Source organism: Orbicella faveolata, unplaced genomic scaffold (genome assembly GCF_042242905.1).
Source record: "Orbicella faveolata isolate gen_17 unplaced genomic scaffold, um_ofav_v1 contig_47, whole genome shotgun sequence".
NCBI lineage: Eukaryota > Metazoa > Cnidaria > Anthozoa > Scleractinia > Merulinidae > Orbicella > Orbicella faveolata.
Window position 1 is genome coordinate 20032896 of NW_028301577.1, and position 20662 is coordinate 20053557.

The window sequence follows — 20662 nt, forward strand, 5'->3', positions numbered from 1 at the left end:
ACTCACAGGAATGTCAAATTTATTGATCTGACTGATACTCTAACTAGGATTGATTCCCACCGCTTTCTCGGGTCGGGCCGGGGCTTCTTTACCCAAAACTCGAGCATAAACTGTATTCGGAACATATTTTTCATTACGGACACTCAGTGTATCACGTATAGAACCTCTCAAGATTTGTTTTTGTGCAACAGGAAATATTTCAGTTTCAGGAAAGTTTCAAAAGTTAATGTAATTCAAACTTTATTGAACTAGATTGCCATGTCCGTATTTAAGAAATACCTCGTTTCAAGTTTCCCTTCGAGAAGAATAGAAACTTTACAAAATTTCCATAATACGCACCTCTAGCTAACTTATGAGCATTGAAATCTATTGTTCAAAATCGGAAACCAACAGTAACACGTGTAAAAAGTGTTCAAATACTTTCAATTGAATGGTTAGACCCTAGTGTTTCAACGACAGACTCAAAAAGCCCTTTCTGCCCCTCTGATAGTCAAAACATACGTCGTTTGTTTATTCGCTGCGCGCAAGCGTCTTCTTTAGGGATAAGTTCCAAAGTTGGTATTCCACCGTAAGTAATGAGAGTTTACTTCTCACCGAGCCAGAGGTATTATTTGGAATTGCTCGTCCCTATACGCACCGGATGATCCTCAACCACCTCATAATGCTAGGCAAATAGTTACTTATATAATACTGTGTTCGTTTTCAGTGATTTCATCTCATTAGTGCAGGATAAAATCGAGATAAAAAATTTATTGCTGCCACGTCGAATGGTGGGAGGGGTTTTCAACAGATGTGGAAATTCTTTCTCATCAGTTAAGGTGTCTCTCTTACAGCGTATTTCAAGTCATCAAGTGTCGTAATGTAACGTATTGTAAGTAGGTTGTGCCATGTATTGAACCTGATGTTCCTAAGTAAGTAATTATCTCGTATTGTAAGCAAGCAAGTAACGCAATGTAAGGTATTGTAAGGTTTTTCATGTATTGTAAGTGATGTTTGTAAGTTAACAAAAAAAAATAATAATAATAACAATAAAGTTGAATTATTCTCCTGAAAACAAAAAAAGGAAAACAAAAGGACAGTAACGCTTGGAAGAACTAGTCAAAGCTTTCATTTCAACAGTCAAACGCTACAGCTTATGACTGAATCGAAGGGCAAAGTCTTCAGTTACCAACATTTTCTGGTGCTTAATGGCCTGAAATGTCTGAAGGACAAAAAGGCGAACGACACTTCAGGCTGGGGGAGGGGACCCTAAAAAACAGACATCACATCGGAAAAATTACACAATAATTTCACTACAATCTCGATCAATATTCGTGAAGTTAACTTTATTTTCCAAAATTTTCTCTCAAATAACTCGTTGAAATGACAACGATGAACACTGCTTTTGAACAGTAACGGGCGCAGTAATAAATTGAAAATATCACATACCGTAATACAAAAGGGTAGGAAATTACCAGGAATTATCTAAATTTTGAAAATTATCCAATGTTTCTCTTAGCACAGAATAAAACGTACAGTTTAATTTAAACAATGCTTACTTTCTTTCCATAATTTTCTAGCACAACTGACATTACATTTAAAAAAATTATGGCAGTAAATGCGAATGTAAAAGCACAAAAAGTGCAAAAGGAACAGAAGCCTTTCCCGATTGGCCCCACACCGTAGCTCAAAACGACAAAAGAAATGTCTACTTTAGAAATGTCGAAATATTTTAAACCGTCCAATGAAAGTACCACAAAGCCTGTCACTATATAAACCAATCAAAGCTCGAGGAATAACACTTGCAACGGTTGGCAAGCGCGGGAAAAGTAAGCAAAACAAATCACCACTTGTACAACTCGAACCTGATTGGCTGAAAGCAAATACGCACCTCGCTTTGACTGGTTACAACACGTCGCTCACTTAACTCTAAAATGCGAATTTTTTTCTAACGAAAATCATTAAAACACGCTCTATAAAGATGAATTCAGCATTTTCCCTGTAAAAAACGCAAAGTCAGGTTTTTCGCTTTTTTTCTTTTTTTCCCTTGGCCTGAAATGTTGAAAGTCATAGTTGCAGACGTTATTGTATAAAAGAACTTCATAGTCGATTGTGGTAAAAAGTTATAATCCTATTTTCAAAACGTTCATCATTACTTTTCCCACAGAATTAAATATTTCCGGCCAATGCGACCAATGCTATGACAAAAATAGCATGTAAACAATTTCGTACTACAAAAATATATTTGTTCTTTTGAGCAAAGATTGGAATAAAATCTGAACATTTAAATATCGTGTAAATTTGCCTAGATCTACTTTTTCTCTTAAAGTGAAAACAGATATAATTAACTCGGTTTAATCAGAACAAATGAAAACAAACCTCTTACTTTTTGACGCACCAAAATATCATCAATTTACAATTTATCAACTGTCCACTTATTCTTAATATATTTGTAAAAACGGTGCTCATTCATTTCCAAACCTCCCCGATCATTTATCTTCCTGAAATAAGGTGTCGTTCGAAATTGCATACCAAAATGAAGCAACGCTCCATCTATGAACTCTTCTATATTAAATTCAACTCAAAAACCTTGCAGAACGAAAGGGTTGAAACAATAAACAATATTTCGGCTGTTTTCTTTTGGTCATACGTAGCTTCCCCCTGTAAAGCAAAGAAAACATTTATGTCAACGCGGTATAATAACAAGTGTAATAAATATCCTAGTCTTTCTGTTGCCGTGCTCTAAACTAGCACTCACATCAACATACGCGCATGTGTAAACACGCAGGTGGACGAGCAAAAGAGAGGAGACTGGTTTTCATTACCAGGTCTCTTGCAACCTTTAAGTGACTAGGTCCTAAGAGGGATTGTAAACAAGGATATAGGAAAAATATGTAAGCAAACGAACTGTCAGGTTAATTTCATTTGTACTAACAAGAGCGCTAGTCAAAAGGTATTTAGCCGAGTGGCTCACACAGCTTCGGGTGCAACCTCTGAAAAGAAACAGAGACACGTTGATTGCATGTATTGATGGCACTCCCGGTTTACAAAGGCAAGCGTTTTGTTTCGAATGAATTGCTATTCCCCAAGTGTTAAACCCTGAAAATCCATGAAAAATTGGAATCGTTGCTTTACATCGCTTGGCTCAAATTAGCTATCTTGTAGCTTTCTTAATATCCAAGCTTAGAGCTATATCGAGGGGAAAAAATTGATGTTCAAATCCTGACAAAGGCGGTGGAGGCTAGCCTCTTAATCCTGTGGCATTAATTCACCCACACAATTGGAATATAAAACTCGACAAATTTCGTGAAAGTTTACATATAAATAGCATTTTTCAAAGCACCTACCGCGAGGCAAGGTTCTCTTTTTCCTCTCAAACTCCTTCATAAAACTCGGGACCTGGTCTGTGGAATCTTCCACCGGCCCTCTCTGTACCACGATCGGTTGAGTTCGTCGCGTGTTCGCTAATCTCCGCTGCCACTCGGGAGTTTCCGGAGACCGCTCGCGTTTATCAGGTTGCACTTGACTTGGCGACATTTCTCTGCGTTTTCTCCTCTCAGCGAATTCTTTTTTCCACCGAGGCACCTCAGGAGATGTCTTGGGTTCGTTTTCTTTGCGGGACGTTTGTACGCCATTCACTGCAACTCGCTGTTTTCGTTTCTCTGCCAGTTCCCTCTTCCAGGCTGGAACGGCAGTCACGTTTGAAGTATGGGTCTGTTGCGTCTGATCTGCAAAAGGAAAGGGAATACATGTTACATAGGACACGTGACCACATCGCTTGGTTTTAAGGCACAAAAGTGCCCTTCCCACCCATCCCCTGCCAACTCAAAACGTACGACTCAAAGCCAGGTTGTCCGAAAGCCAATTAACTCTTGCTCTCGTTTAGAAGTTAATCTAAGTTTTATTTCTCTTAAAACCCATTTGTTTTCCATGTCAGCTTTACATTATAGTTCCGAAATCAGCCACTAGGAGCGCATACCTTTGTACAATTCCCAGATTTGAATCCAAACATTTTATGTTTATCAGTGGATTAGCTCAATAATACTTCAATCACCAAAGTCCATTCTCCGGAATCATTTTTTTTGCAGAAAATGAAACAATCGCCCATCTCCTAGAATAACGTTTGAGATTCGAGCCGAATCTTTCCATGCTGATGGCATTACAGAAAAAAAACAACTGTGTTTCTTTGATTGATTCTTGCGCTGTCCTTCCTATCAGCCCATCGGAGATACCGTTGTCTGCAACTAAGCACAAAAACGTCGCGAAAAAACTTGATCTAAATAGATACCAAACGTTCCATAATTCGTTATCACTCATTCGAAGTTCGGCGGACCATTTACGTCGATTTTTCGCGCTCAAAGTCCAACACAGCTAAAGTCGCAGGTTATATCGAGTTGTCGAAATATTTTCAATGTATAATTCAGTACAAAGGAAAATTCAACATGGATTTCCTTTATCATGTGAACTCCTACTTTGAAGTTTAGTCCATACATTTTGGAAACATTTTCACAGCACGATCAAACGTTTCGACCAGCTTCGGATGACTGAAGACGACTGATGGAACGTTTGATATCCGTTTAGATCAGGTTTTTTCGTCATGTGTTTAGCTCGGATGCACATCAACGGTTTTTACTATTGCATCGATCTTTTGGAGCTACATCACATGTATGGAAGGTTTCCGGTCAAATCTCAGTCAGTTAGCGCGCGAAGACAGTCATTACGCTGTAAAATTCACCTCTGATTATTTCTCTACGTGAAGATCCAACATTCCTCTTCTTTTCAATGAGATCAATCTTCCACTGAGGTAAGACATCTCCACTGTAACTCGGTCTGTAAGACGAGTCAAATGTCTCCGCTCTTTCTCGCGTATCACCGCCTCTCCGGGGTTCCCTCTGGTCCCTAGGCGACGTCACGTGACTGGACGGTACGGTCGACGAAACAGGCTGGGGAAATTTCCTCTCAACTTTAGCATGTATCAACTCCACACTTGTTCGCCTAGCTTTTGACAGGTCCGGCACTTCAGAAGCCGTAACAGTCACTGTTTTCGACCTGTTGGTCGGTTTGGGTCTTGTTTTCGGGGTGATTTTGTGAGGCGCACTCACGTAATTCGACGAAACTGTGACTCGCGAGCCATTCAGACGCGACGAAGAACCTTCGGAAACCCTCGGCTCCGATCGTGAAATCGTCGGTTTCTCCGAAGTTATTGGTACAAGAGAACGGACGAAGTGATGCTCGCGAGAATTTTTAGCTGCTCCCGCTGACCGCGAGCTTTGATCTAACACGTCACCGTTTTCCGAAAATGATTGCGTGACCGGTCTCATCGGTTGAGAGCTAGAAGTCATCACTTCGGAAGATATTCGTGTTGCCATCGGCATTGTTTCGTTATCGGAGATCGAAGAACCCGACGGTCTTGGATCGTAGGGTTTAGCAATGGGTTTCAAACGTACCGGTTGAAACTTCCCTGACAAGTCCTCAGTGTTATCATTGACAACTGGCTCCGGCTTGGGTATAGGACGTAAAAACACGTTGTGATGTCTACTGCTATCACTCTTTTCCTCGACTGGGCTGTCTACTGGATCCGGTTTAGACACAGGACGTAGACAAAAGTTTAACGATTTATCAGCATCGTTGTCTTCATCTGATTTAGTCGCGACTGCTTCCAGCTTTCGCACAGGACGAAGCATAACATTGTGAAGTATGTTCACCCCTGCATTGCTATCTGATTTATCAATGACTGGTTCAGGTTTATGAGGCAAAGAACGAAGAACAGGGCCGTTCTGTACCGGTTTATCCTGTTCTCTGTCGTTCTCTCCTTGTTGTTTGGTTTTATTGTGTCTCCGCTGTTCGTGAAGTTTCCTCCGTGCCTCCGCCTCGACCAGCCAAGCCGGTTTTTCCGGTTCCTTCTCCACTCTTTCTTCCTTGGCTGCCATGTTCCTCTTACTCTCGGCAGCTGCACGGACAATTTCGGCAGCGCTGCCCTGGGAACGTTGCTAGAAAATAACAGACGTGAACAAAACAATGAGCATAAGGATTTCAAAAAAATACTGTTTATCACCCCAACCGTTTAAGAAGTCAGTTTAAAAAAAATGTTGTTGAACGTCATGCACCTAGCTACAACTAGCTAGTTTTCAAGCATGCCACTTCAATTGAAAGAAACAAATGTTGCAAATAAACATAACAGGCTTAAAAATCCCAACTGGCGGGAGGCAGACCAGTTGGCTATTTACACGCATGACCGAGGAGTTGAACTGGGGTCTACTAAGAAACAACTCCAGCCTAGTGGTCAGAGCGGGACTTGAACCCGCGCCCTCTGGATTTCAAGTCTGCCGCCCTAACCACTCGGCCACGCTGCCAGTTTAGCAGTAAGTAAGTTTGCTGTTTAGGTACATCAGTTTTACCCTAAGTAAACACGCGGCTCTATTCTTGCACTTGAGTTATTCCTTCCGTGAGAGACGCATGAAGCTCCTACGGGGAGAGTGACAGTAGTTTTTGGTAAATTCAACAAACCTTGTCCTCTGCTGCGATTTTCTTCTTGCTTAACACTTCAGCTAGACCCGGAAGAGCTATTCCAGAGACTGTCTGGCTTTTAATTTTGGGCTTAGGTTTGGTTCGTGGTCTCACTTCGCCTTCTGCACCCATCTGAGGAGGGTCCTTAATGATGAAGCTTTCACCAGACTCAACACTGGGTTCTTCGTCCATTGAAAAATAACTGTTAATAAAAAATAACTGTTTTTAGCCTCTTCTAGGCATTCAGTTAGTTTTTTTTTCGTTCGCTGTGTTTCGCGCTGGGCCTAGAACAGACTAGAAACCAGAGAAAAGCACTTCTGTCCATCACAGGGCTTGACCGATGCGAAACTTCAAGAGCCTGAGAACCAAGTGGCCCTTTTGTTGGAAAATGGTGCATGACCACAAATGCGATGCCAGCCTCTTACGCGAACATTAATTGTTTTTGCTTATCACCCACTAGGTGATAAGCCAAAAGATTGTCCATGTAGGAGGCTACTGCTAGTCCCGTGAATTCCTGGAAATTCTCTTAAAACTGCGACAAATCTCCCAAGACGTTTCTTTCAAATTTCATCAACCAGCTTTAAGTTTGTACAATTTCATTTTCTACACAATACCAGAGCATAGGCTATTCTCTACTAAGCTCAATTATGACTGCTTAATTGGAGGACGGGTGCGTTTTCGTTTCATATTTCATGATTTTAAAAGGGCGCATATTAGAGGACGGAAGCTAATTCAAAGCTGGATAGTACTTAATCGAAGAAATGCAGTGGAATCTCGATTTTTTGAATCTCCAAGGAAAAAAAAAATTGGTTTGAAAAATCGACCAGTTCGAGAAGTCGGGGTAAAATTACAGTGTTCGACTGAGGAGAGGGAAACGACTTTTGAATAGAAAAGTCAAGGGTTCATGAAATCAGGATTGTACTGAATTTCCTTTCTGTCTTCGTGCTGCAAAGACACATTCTCTTAATACTTACGGCTCCTCTCCTTCGCTGATAACAAATGAATCATCCCAGTCATCGTTAAAGCTTGACTTCAGACTCTTTCGTCTTCCAGCTGCTGTTGGTTTTCTTCGTCCTTTTAGTGAGCCTGACCTTCCAAGCGGGATTTTGGATTTTTGAGGTTCCAAGTTCAGTGTCGATGAATTCTGCAACAAAATCAATCAGTATATGTGATTACTCAACGTCCATTGAATTTATCCGCTATTATTAACGAATCATTAATTATTAGAAGAGTCGTCATGTTTACGCGCGAGTTTTTTTTTTTTTCTTCCTCTCTCCCACCACGTGCTCGAGCAGAAAAAAAACTGAAGCAGGTGAAACTCTACGCATTACTGCTCCTTTGGTCTTACAATATGAAAGTACGGCAAAATACATCTGTGCCAATACGAGTCATCTGATATCACCCCGTCACAAGGAAGAGGAGATAAGAACTCTTTTGTTGATGGGCGGGAAACCAGATAAAAGTGACAGGAGTCCTTCTACCCCTCATCCGACCCCTACCCTTACCCCACAAGAGGAGAAAACAAAGAACTGGGTAAGAAAATTGCCATCGGCTACGTTAAAGATGATATGCGATTTCAACAACAGCTGTTTATCAAAAAAATTGCGTGATCAACCAAAAATATAGAGATTGTATGGCAACAGTTAAACTAATTGTTACGAGTTACGAGTACAAACAGCAACGATTACGGAACAAACCAAGAGAGTCACGATTGTGTGACAATTTTAAAGAGAAAGACTACGTGACAAGCCAAAGGAAAGACTTACTGGCACTACGACCGAGAAATCAACCTCTGAAGCGGATTTACTTCTATGTACTCTTGTCGTGTTGTCCTCAACCTGCAAGAAGAAAGCCTCAGCATAAAGTACAGCCTAACAAATACCTATCAGTTCTAATACAAAATAAGAAAGTTCGGTTTCACTTACATGCAAATCACTTGACGTGGAGGGTGCTGCCCGAATCTTTCTCAAAAATATCTCCTACAGGTAAAGAATAAATGTATATGCACTGTGAGATCATTTTTCTCGAGCGGTAATCTGTAATCCAATATACTAAACAATTAGATTATGAACTTGAGATTTCTATAGCGAGATAGTTGAGGAGGGCGCAGCCCAAGTCAACAATCACGTATAGAAATCGAGAGCGAATACGTCCCTAGCTTTATCCGGGAGCCCATCATAACACATGTTAGTAGCTCTTAACAAATGCAGCAGTGGTTCCATAAACCAGTTCATTTAAGACTTTCTTTCACAGGAAATTACTTGATTTCAATGAGTAATGCGAGTTGAGAAAATTTAACTATAAGAGGTATTTGACTATTTGGAAAGCTGAATTGCAGTGTTCCAAATTCCACTATGTCATGGTCCACCCCTCCTCCTCCCCCCTCCCCCCCCCCACTCGCTTCCATACACTCCCACCCCCCCGTATCTTACCGTATCTGGATCTTCCTCTACATTTTGTCCCATTGATGACACCATCGTTTCTGGTGCTTTGCGTGCACTTTTACTTATCACCTGAAAAAATTCAACGACAGAATTCTCTCATGACTCTCAAATAACTCGAAATAAATATGAATGGCAAAAGGGTGCCTTTTTTGGAACATTTATACTAGTAGTAATCAGAGATTATGAGAGTGCGCTCGACGCTCTCACTTTAATATATACATATATATATATATATATATATATATATATATATATATATATATATATATATATATATATATATATATATATATATATATATATAGTAAATAAATGATTTCACTGGCTGACTTTCAACCTTTGTCTATTGCTTAAATCAACATTTTTCAGCAGCAACCGAGGTTTTACAGTCAGAAGTGCATAGCGTCAAAGTCCATGCTAGTGAAGAGGTCACGATTTGTTGACACGTTGCATGACGCCGCCAGTTTCTATAGACTCTCAAGTTTCATAGAATATTTAAATTACGTACATTATTCTAAGCTAGCATTTGCAATCGCGTGCTCGTTTCACGTGGTCGTTTATCGCAAACAAACTCCATGCGACTAATTCGAGTATTTCCCCTGATGAATAAAGTAGTCTTATGGATCTTGCCTTCAGAGTACTTTTCCACCGATTCCAAACAATAAAATTTCGACCGGATTAAGACTGAGCTATCTGTCGCGACTGGAACTAATCAACAAATGCAATCAAAATGTAGCTGTTCCCACGGTTATCAACCCAAAGCCAAGTCGTGTTAATAAACAAGGACAATTCCCTCAGATTTCGATAAATGCTACCGTCGAAGCGTATAAATTCGCCAAAATCTAACACTGAGAGCACATAATAGCGAAGCGTGCGGCGACTGAATGGAAAGAAGTCAAAGAGAGAGCTATAGGAAAGACGAGCTCACATGGCCTGCTCACATACTCACATGTTCGCCACATGTCTTATCACATGTTTTATCACGTCTTATCACGTGTCTTAGCATTAAACGGTATCAGTTTGCTGGCCGTGACATGCCCCTGCAAAAATCAAGCGGGGTGGCCATTTTGGTGTCCTTGCAGGAATGAGGTTTTTTCGGCCTATAACCGTGCACAGGACAACCAACTCTGGAAAGCCACAGGTCAAAATTAGGTTTGCGTTCCACTTCGTCGAACGCAACAACTTACAATGAATTTCCAAGGATACACTATAAACACATGGCAATTTAGAATCGAAAGAACAGAGTTAAATTGATTTTTTAAAACAGTTTATCATTAAAGAGATCAGAAATTTATTTGTGAAGTTTGATTGTATGTCAACAGCTGCGCCTCTTGCAACCATGTGCTTCGAATATTACTTGTGTTAATCCATTAATGGAAGGTTAAATGTTTCATGCTAAATGTCTGTAGCTGGGATTACAGCTGACTGGCCACTTAGATAAGAAATCCACCCTTGGGCGGCTAGAAGCAGCAGATGTTCAATTGTGTGGCATCAACAGTTTGATTAGTCATCATAACAATAACTCAAGACAGACTATTATTAGTAACAGACTGAGTTGAGACATTTTAAAATAAACAGTACAGATATTAAAACATGACGCTTCAGTGACGACATATCAACATTATCAAATGCAAATAATTACTATAAGTTTGGTAACGTTACATATAGAAATGAAAGAGTGAAACTACATTAGAATAAAACAAGGGGTGGAAAACAAAGCAATGTACATGTACATATTAACTGAGTGAACAGTTTCACTGATATGAAGTCTGTTTGAGTGTTTAAACTCAGTCTCTTTTTCCTAATAAGGAGCATCTCATAAATATGGCTCTCGAACTTTCCACAGCATTATTTACTTTCAGATGGTAAATTGCTCATAACATGAAGATTAGTGGGCTTTTGAAGGCATGTTCCTTGAGTTGTTTTCCAATCAAGAGCTGACTGTATAACATACCTCGGCCCTTTCCTGTACTTCCACCAGGAATGAATCCTGTTTCCTCTTTTGTGGCACAGATTTATTGGAGGAATCTCCATCATCATCATTCTGCAGAGTTGCATCTCTCTGACGGGAGGCAATTGTTTTTGTTGGTGACTCCTTTGTTTTCACGACTGACTTCAAATTCATCACCAGCGATGTTGACTTCTTTTGAAGTTCACCAATCACAGCATCCTGCTTGGAATCTTTTGTATGGCAAATAATGTACAATAAAATATCTTTCACTAATCAGGAGTGAAAAACTACTTAGTCTAAGTAAGTTGGTGGTGCAGTAATCTTTCTAGGGATTGAGGTTGAAACATGCAATGGTAATTCCTTGTTTTTTTACCATTCATTTCCTCGAACATTTTCTCCATCTCCATCCATCTTCTAATAAAATTTGATTTAAACTCAGTTATACATCTGCATTATCCTTAAACTTGCCTCCTGGCAGTTCCACACTTTTTGCATCTTATTGCACTACATACCTGAACTACTAATTCCATTTTCTTGAACAGAACTTGAGGGAGTCTAAAAATGGTCATTAAAAAAATTTTCAGTTACAACAAGCATGTCACAAAATACGCTAGAACCCAACATTGCATATACCTTTAAGTAATAACCATGTCACCATGTATAGTCGAACCTCTATTAAGCGGCCCTCTATAAAGTGGCCAACCTTCATTTGACGGCCAGCAGCCAAAGTCCTGGAAAAATTGTCAGCTTTACACTGCAGTAAAAACCTCTGTTCAACGGCCACCTCTATTAAGCGGCCACCACCAGCTTCTTCTCATCCCAAGAGTGATTTTGTTTTGTTTTATACCTCTTTTAAATGGCAGGAAGATTTGAAGTTGGACGTTTTTAGCCAGATGAAGGTAAAAGAATAACAATGTGGAATACTGTAAAAACACATTTTCAGCAGTATGTAATTAAAGCAATCGCAAAGCAAAGTCTCGAAGTATTTTAGTTTGTTTGTACAGGACACAAGCCAGTGCTGGGTTGACAGACACGTCGTGTCTGTACATGTAATTGTAATTGTTTCTTTGGCTTTTCTAGTAACATTATGGACCACATGATAACCATCATTGTTCTACTTTTTGTCCACTTGCATTTGTTTGTACTTATATTTGATAAACTGAAAACTGGAGCACACCCAGAATGTTTTCTGGTGAACCTCTATTAAATGGCCACCCCTACACCCTTGTATTAAGCAGCCACTTGTCTCATCCCAGCGCGTGGCCGCTTAATAGAGGTTCACCTGTATGTGGCCTGAACATCAATTCATTGAGAACAAAACACATGTTGGTGGATCAACTTTAGGTAGCCTAAATTCCACTTGTAAGATACCCAACATAAAAGGCAACAATGCAATAAAGCTATCTTCTCAAATTAAACTTAAACATCAGTGATTATGGGGATGATTGTCAGCCAAACATTTGTTACTTCTTGTGGGAGGGCAACAGCTTTCTGACTGTCACACCCTTAATTAAAACCCTGAGAATACTACCTGGGAGGTAGTACAGCTCTGAGTCTGTAAGGCTGCCATTTAGCATAATTTCTATGGTTCCAATCAAGCAAAGAAAACTTAAGCAAAAGTCTCTGAATGTAATAAGCCCAATGGCTACCCAAAGCATATTTCTGTAAATTGGCCATCTAAATTTGACTGGATCACATCTGGCTATTAGACAACATTACTGAAGAATCATCGCCCAACAGTGCGATTCTGGCAGACTCCCAATCTGTTAACCAACAATTTGAAATGGAAATATATTTGAACAATTCACCTCTTTAAGAAGTTCTCTCTCCTTCTCTTCCTTCAGTCTGTCCAACAAACCACGTACAGAGTCAATATCGTCCTTCATCTCCTCATCACTGCCATCAGTCTACGAAGAAATATTTAGGAAAATGAGTGAAAAAATGTGTAATGTAACGCAGAGACCAAAAAATCTTGCACTGTGAAACTCTGCAATAAACGGACCATAGAGGTCCATGGTAAGTGATCAATACACATAAAAAATACGTGCACAAATTTGTGTACACTTATCTCTGACCTGTGCAGCATAAATTATGTAACAAAATAAACATTTCGCCCAAAGAAAATGCATAGTCAGTCAATTTCTATTTTAAGTGAAGAAGACTATGAACCCAAGTTTCCTACATGTATGAGAAAATAGTCAACGAGGCATAGCCAAGTAGACTATCACTCATTTATAATATGAGGGCGGGTAGTCTATTTTGTTTTAGTAGACACTGTAAAGGATTACAGCACAAAAAGTACAATTTTGTGTATTTTAAAGCCTAAAATTAAGACGAATTTTCAGTTTCAAGAGTACGACATGCTCAAGATCATTGTCTATGAGTGAATAGAAAACAATGAGAGAACCAATCAGATTTGCAGATTTCCAATAGAACACAACTGAGTGGCTACTAAAATGAGGTATACTGTAGCTTCCTCGAGCAAGTCCTGAGGAAAATCTATTATTATTAATTAAAAGTTGAAGGTTAATAATATATTTTGTCTCCTTGTCTGTCTAGAAAGTACTTTTACCAATAACAAACCAGATGCCTATGTTGTATTTGGCAAAATCTACATACATGTACAAATACAACATTGTTAGCACAGTTAACACCAATGATGTGATGACCTCAGAGTCTATCTACACTGGCTACACATACCTACATGTATTTTCACTGTAAAAGATCTATTATTAAAGCCTGATTAAAAGACCAGGAATGAAGTTCCTTCCTATATTTTTACAAGGAGTGTCCAAATCCTGCCTACAGGAAAAAATGTTTTCCTCAAAAGGAGCATTTCCTTACTTGTTGGGTCAAGAAACAGGAAACTACTTCTGACAGTGAATGCATGAGATCAAGTGGCAGAAAAAAATATGATCCTTGGATTAACCAGTAACTTGTAGGAGGGGGGTGAATAATGGCATGCAAATCCGCCGATCGGTGCCTTTTTTTCGCCAAATCCGATGATCCGCCAATATTTTTGTTTAAATCCAAAACCACAACCACATCCGGAAACAGAAGTGTAAAAGTTCAAAGGTAAACTGGTAAATGTGAATCCATTGTTTATTTCACACAAATAGTAAAGAAGGCAACATGCTTGATGACTATAACCGGTACAATTCCAATAACAGTCTCACACCTGAATTTAAATGAGCTTCGTTCGAAAAAAGAAATAATTTGGATGAACTCATTAGCATACCGACCAAGGAAAGATCTATGATCCAAATTTCATTTCGGAACATCTAGACAGGCACAATCCGTAATCCGCACCAAAATTCACAGCTGATCCATGATCCACTGTGTTTTCAAAATCCACGAATCCGCTCGCTTTACCGCAAAAATCCACAATCCGTGCGCTTTTCAAGGTCAAATCCTTCGATCTGAAAATCATTCACCCCTCCCCCCCGCCTCTTGTAGAAGCATTGATTATATAGTAGAAACTCCCCTTCTCATACATGTATGTTTAAATTAGACTCAAGTATCAAAACATAACATCTGAAGTCAGAGTGTACTGAGCATAAAGTGTATACAACAAGACTGGATATCAGATTACTGGTTCTAAAATCAAAACAATACTGAACACATCAATAGATTAATAATTTAAGACTTTGAAAGAAAAGGGGTCACAAACAGAGACAACAAAATCACTTTGATCTACTAACTAGGTTCATTAATCAATTTTTCTCTATCAATTGGATTTCTTCCAATAAATTTTGAATGCCTTTTTTAACACAATTCACATCTGTGTGACCCACTTGTGAAGGTCAATGATGGCTTTAGACTTGAGGTTGAAAATGTGTTTGACTTCAAATCAAAGTTAGTACAAGATATAGCATGTTCTTCAATCTGCTGAACAAGTTTAAAAGCCTGAAAATAAAATTATTGTTATAATTTGTGGTACATGTAAATGTTCAATAAAAAATGTGACTGTCAAAAGTGAAGTACATTCCCAGGAATAAAAAAATACTCAAAGACATGTTTATCTACTGATAAATAAAAAAATTAGTAGCTGTACTTTTAGATGAAAATTTGAAAATACCTAGTTGGGCATGTGTAGCTGTTTGGCTGACTATAAACATGAAACTACGCCGGTCTTAGTAACTTTTCAAAATGATGTGCAGTACATGTGCTTGTCAGAGATATTCAAACCAAAACATTTCATGCTACAAGTAACGTGTTACTAAGGCTTCAACAGACAATTCTATAGCACTCCAACATGAAATCAAAAATTGTAACAGTACTATAACTACTTAAAAAATAGCATAGATAGATCATAAAGATGTGCATTCAATAATTCTATGACAGGAAGTTGTCAAATACAATTACCCTGTCTTTTTAACCTATACAGTAACATTAGCTGGACTAAGAGCTTCAGAAAGACATCACAACATGAACATTTAAGAGAGCTAAATCACTCATTATTTAAATCACTTTGAACTCAAACAGTTACTGAAATTCACAACTAGTAACAGATCTCCCTGTGAATGAGTTGAAATTTGTCCTGAATAGAATCACAACACAAGTAATTTGATGCAATTTCCTTATGAATTGCTTACAGAAACTCACAACAATGTCAGCTACTGAAACTGATTCACTGATAACAAAAGAAATGATTTAAAATGAGACAACAACTCACAAATTTCTGCCCTATCCCTCCTTTCCAATCAGCTTGGCAAAAGTATGGTTGCTTAGGATAAAACAGCAAGTAAGAAGATTTGAAAGCCATGTTACAATGACATGAAGGAAGCGTATAATTAAACAAACTTCTTTCAAAACCACAGTCACTACAACTTGGCTTGACAACCAAACCACATGCAATCATTAGCCACATGAATTAGTTCAGGCTCATTTGTTTTCAATGGGATATTCACTCAGGGTTTGTTCTTACCTTACTGTTTACAGCAGTTATGCATATAAAAACCATATTTCCCTTGCATGAGGTCTATAAACTACAGGTGGTGTGGCAAAATGTGCTCCAAGTGTCAGCTAGCTTGTTGAACATTAACCCAAATGTCACCATACTCAGGAAATTGAAAACTTGTTGAGATAATTACCAATTAGACCGGAAAAACAGCTAGCACACTACACAGGATGCAGAAAGATGAGGGAAAAACTGCAGACATAACTGTTGAGAACATGTAGTTTATAATGGTTTTAGAGGTACGAATATATACATGTGTGAAAATGAAACTACACCGTATCATGGCAGGCAATATCACTTTCTAAGCTGAATTTGCATGATTCCTCATAAATCACAACCTCATGTCAAAGAATGTTTCTGTGTCATGCAAAACATGTTTTTTCACACATCTGTACAAAAGCAGAGCAATTTAAGTCTACAGCTGGTACAGAAAGTAGCAATTACAAGGTCAAATGCATAACTTTTAAAACTCATTATGAAGCAGTAGGTAATTTAAATATCCATGCAATTCAACAGGCTATTCTTTCTGAACAGTCTCTTCTAAGAGGGAATCATTGAGAATAACTTGTATGAACCTCAGAATTGTTAATGAGTTCTTAATTAAACAATGAAGGTTTCAAAATGTTAACTGAAAATTTCTTTAACATCTCATTACAAATATGCAGCAAACATAGATTACAAATTCTTGTCTTGTTATGGTTACCAAGACCTTTGTAGATTGAATAAATCAAAGTGTTTTTGTGTACACACACATATTCATTATGATTTCAAGAACGCATCTTATAACATGTAGATAAATAGTCAAAAGTCAAAATTAAAGGTTGTCAGTAGCTTATAAAATGTAAAAGTCAAATCTGCCAAAAAAACATCATGTTAACAAAATCAAAACACTACAAATAAGCATTACAGTAAAAAAATCTTGATGTACCCAGAATGTTGCCTTGATGCATTTTGCGGCAATCAAACCAGCTACAACTGTAACTAAAGAGAATAAATCATGTCATACTTTCTTTCCATTTATTTACTATTTTTAATCACTGGGATCATTGAATATTCATGACCACTCTAATAAGACATAAGTAAACAACCCCCTTGTGAAATTTTCGTCAATTACATTCGGGTTCCCATTGGCTATTCAGAAACTGATTTAAACACAAGTCTAATCAAATCCACAGCCATTAATATTAACATCTGAACATTTGTGTCCCACCAGTAGAAAAATATTGTTTTTCTTAATGAAAGATTTGCAAAAAAACTGGCAACATGTTTTTAGATTTCTCAATAGACATAGTTCGCTCTCTTTTGTATACAACAGTTCCTATAAAATTAATAGAAAAATGCTGTACAAAGTTTTATTATGCATGTTTTAAATTAAACTTAGGTTATAAAGTTGGCACCATATTAACTCCAGCCACACAATAGTAAATAAACTTCTAGTGGCAAAATTTTGTTAAATTATCCTGTTTTCATTGGCTAACCAAAACTGCCTAAAATGATTAGAACACTAAATCTAATCCAAAGCTCTTTAATATTAATACACAGATTTCTTTCCTGCTGTAGAAGAACCTCATTCCTCATGAAGAAAGATTTGAAAAGCCTTTGGCTTAATTTCACAACTGCTGAAGTTGTGTGTATAAGTGCAATGGTCAATCATGTCTTCTTAATGCATGTAAGCTAGATAGAGTTTTTCAAAGAAAAAATAAAGTTTGGATTCTGGGTAGATACACATGTATATAAAGCCCTGTCAAAATGCTTTGTAGTAGCAGACAAGATAACAGACGTAGTAAACCATTAAAGCCAGAGATACTTTTATAATGAGCCAGGATACCTGAACTCCAGTTTTACGTTCTGTAGGCAGCACATGATTTAGTAAAGTGCAAAATTGCTAGCTGCCAGGACATTTCAATAGAGCTGTAAATCATATAGCTCTGGAAGTAAGTGAGCTGTAGTTGCTTCTACTCGTTAAGCAGCTTCTCAGCAGAGGGGGTGATCAGCATTGCAGTTCTCTTTATAACATCCAAATGTAATCGACTAAACATGTAATGAGAATTTATCACACATTTGGACTCATAAACAGGTTATCTAAAAAAGGCAGTTTTGAGGTTTAGTACAACTAATATCACTTTTAGAGAAGATACATGTAGATATCATTAATAATAGCATGCACAAAAACATCATATAAAAATATCTACCTTTTTATGACTTTAAAATAATATTTTACAATACTCCATCAACTAAAAAGTTCCTGCTTATTTTGCAAACTTAAAAAAGACAGGCTGAAAGTAAACTAACACCTGTTGTCTCTCAGTTTTGGTGTTGTATATAATTTAGCATTGTTCAAGTGATAAAGGTTTTCCAGATATCGCCATGCCTTGGTGCATAATGTCACGATAGCCGATAAATCTAGTACATAACTTTAGCTCATATACAATCATGATAATAATTGAAGAGATATCCTTTATACATGTAAGACCCATAAAGATATCGAAGAGTCTTGAATCGAAGTGAAAACCAATCAAATTGATGCCAATTGAAATCTGGTTTCATTGCTGCTTGTGTCTTGCCGCCAAAATTTTGGTTCCTCCACAGCCAGACACCAACATGCATACTAAGTTACACATAACAGTCTATTGAGTCACACGTAATAGTCGACTGAGTAATATTTCCTAATTTCCAGACAGCATTGTAGACATGCACTTGCACTAGCCAGTAGTGTAAAGAGTAAAAACCTGGGGTTGTGGGGGAGGTGCCAAATTGAAAATGAGATCTGACAGAGCTCTTGAAAAACCAAAAGCTGAGTTAGACGGATTGCAGATTTAAGCTGCTCTACTTCCAGGGAAAATTGCTCTAACAGTTCAGCCTCGCAGAAGAATAAAAAACAAAAGGAAAAATTATCTAAAGAAAATCTCATGTTGATATCAGCAACAGGATAAACATTCCCTTCATGTCCCTTGTGGGGAGATATTCTGCTTCCTTCCTGCCATTCAACTTTCCAGCATCAATACAGGAAGGAAGTCTGTACCAAGACTCAAAAAAAAAAAAATTAAAATGAGCAAACTGAACCACAATGTATGATAAACGTGTATTTCTGCCTACCAGCATGTCTAACTTTTTTGTTTTGGTAACAGATATTGCAATATTACCCATGATGGCTGGGAACTTCCGAATCAAAACAATGGCTAAACATTTGCATATTGTTATGCAATCATGCTGAAAGTTCAATGTTTTGATTTGAACGATTCAGTACTATGGTTTCTTCATTCCCTAACTTTTTGCCGCACAACAATATCTGTAGTGCCATAAACCTTGATGAAAAAGAATGAATTTCAAATGGTCACAAAATATTGGACAACAAACACGCGGATAATGAACATATCATAGAATTTTATCAGTGGTCCTAATATTCACAGAATCTTCTAATATCTACAAGAGATAAAATATAAGCATTGTTGCGGTTAAAACAGATTGCCGATCTACTAAATTACAAGACGTCAACAGACTGGGAAATAATATTGTCGTGGCTAATGCGAGTGAAGTAATTTGAACATCAGCATTGACAGTACTTAGAATAAATCCTGCACAAAAAAACATGTGGTTGCCAAAACTGCCCAGCCGTAACAAAAATAGGATTAACTTTGTTATTTCTAGGTTTTAGGGTTTCATTGAGTGGAATAGGTAAAAACAGGTCTTAAAAGTTTCCTTATCACTTTTACACGGCTTTCTTACAGTCTTCCAACTGATTTTTACGTGATGTTTGCCTACCAGAAAATACGTTTGATGGGATATGAAAAAAATATTTGTCATGGAAAACTTTGATTTGATTTGATCGTAGCGTAGTCTAATCTTCTTCCACTAGTTCGAGGATATAACCATAATTTTTATGTCATCATCAAAAACCGACATGTATATGTAGTAACAGAGAATCGCGGTCAATATTCACAAGCAATTTGTCTGTTCAACTTTCTGAAGCCCTTAAGGACTTAAGTACTAAAACACTACGATAGCGTAAGGTAAATCAAACATTAGCATGGATTCAGTCAAAGTAGGTCGTCAAAATATTTTCAAGCAGTGTTTCTCGGTCAGCTTGCAAAAACAACACGATCCGCACCGCGCCGATTTCTGCGAAACACAGAGCGGCGGTTGCCTGACAACATTCCGAACAGAAAAGAACGGGAAACATACCTTCACTTCCATTTTCACACCTTCACTGAAAATTTAACTATGGGAACAGCTGTCCTGTCTTTTCTATTGTGCTCCTCCAGACCTTTTCACTCCGAAACTGCTCGTCAAAGGTCAACCACAGTGCTCCGTCAGCGACAACAAGAAGGGATCCAGCAACCAACGGATCGACTTGTCAATCTGCATTTACATATCAACCGAGCGCAGCTTGAATGAATATCCTTTCTTAATTCACTTGGATGAAGGAAAAATCCCTGGCAAAGCCACAAATGCCGCAAAAGCAATCAACAATTGATCCGCATGAATTTCTCCGATCGCTCAGTCCGACGAAAGCATGTAACGCGCTTGTATCAAAACGCTGCCAAATTTACGTCATTTGATTGGCTGATTGTTCTACGATCGTTTGCGTAATAAATTGCTTTTTCTCACGCTGACATGTCCTCCTTGATTTAATACTTGGTGACCCACTGCAGTTTCTCAAACGATCTTTGAAATATTCTGGAACATCGATATTACATTTGAAACTGTTTGAGTCAAAGATCTCTGGGAAATATTGCTACAAGGACACGAATCACTGAATATCAATTACGATACATCACTCAAGAGGAAAACAAAAGCTTGATACCTTGTCAGTCTATCAAA

General features: G+C 38.1%; 1 protein-coding gene and 1 long non-coding RNA gene across 6 annotated transcripts; one reads left to right on the forward strand and one right to left on the reverse strand.

Annotated features, from left to right (window-relative positions):
• The first annotated feature begins 819 nt into the window (after positions 1-819).
• Positions 820-1073, forward strand: LOC149097527 (uncharacterized). Its single transcript, XR_016204197.1, has 2 exons — positions 820-926; positions 959-1073. It is a non-coding gene; the product is annotated as an uncharacterized LOC149097527 (long non-coding RNA).
• Positions 1074-1304: 231 nt separating this feature from the next.
• On the reverse strand, positions 1305-20662 carry LOC110047625 (uncharacterized). 5 transcript variants are annotated; one of them, XM_089279678.1, is made up of 13 exons: positions 20024-20662; positions 15557-15607; positions 12690-12788; positions 11394-11436; positions 10885-11111; positions 8919-8999; positions 8412-8465; positions 8253-8324; positions 7461-7630; positions 6487-6688; positions 4715-5969; positions 3327-3707; positions 1305-2640 (listed from the first exon to the last, which is right to left on the reverse strand). In XM_089279678.1, exons 1-13 carry the CDS (start codon positions 20033-20035, stop codon positions 2624-2626), a joined length of 2664 nt encoding a protein of 887 aa, XP_089135804.1. In that variant the 5' UTR covers positions 20036-20662; the 3' UTR covers positions 1305-2623. The 5 variants fall into 5 exon arrangements, with proteins under 5 accessions (XP_089135804.1, XP_089135803.1, XP_089135806.1 ...); XM_089279677.1 differs by lacking the exon at positions 20024-20662 and adding an exon at positions 15809-16220; XM_089279680.1 differs by lacking the exon at positions 15557-15607 and having other exon boundaries at positions 20024-20660.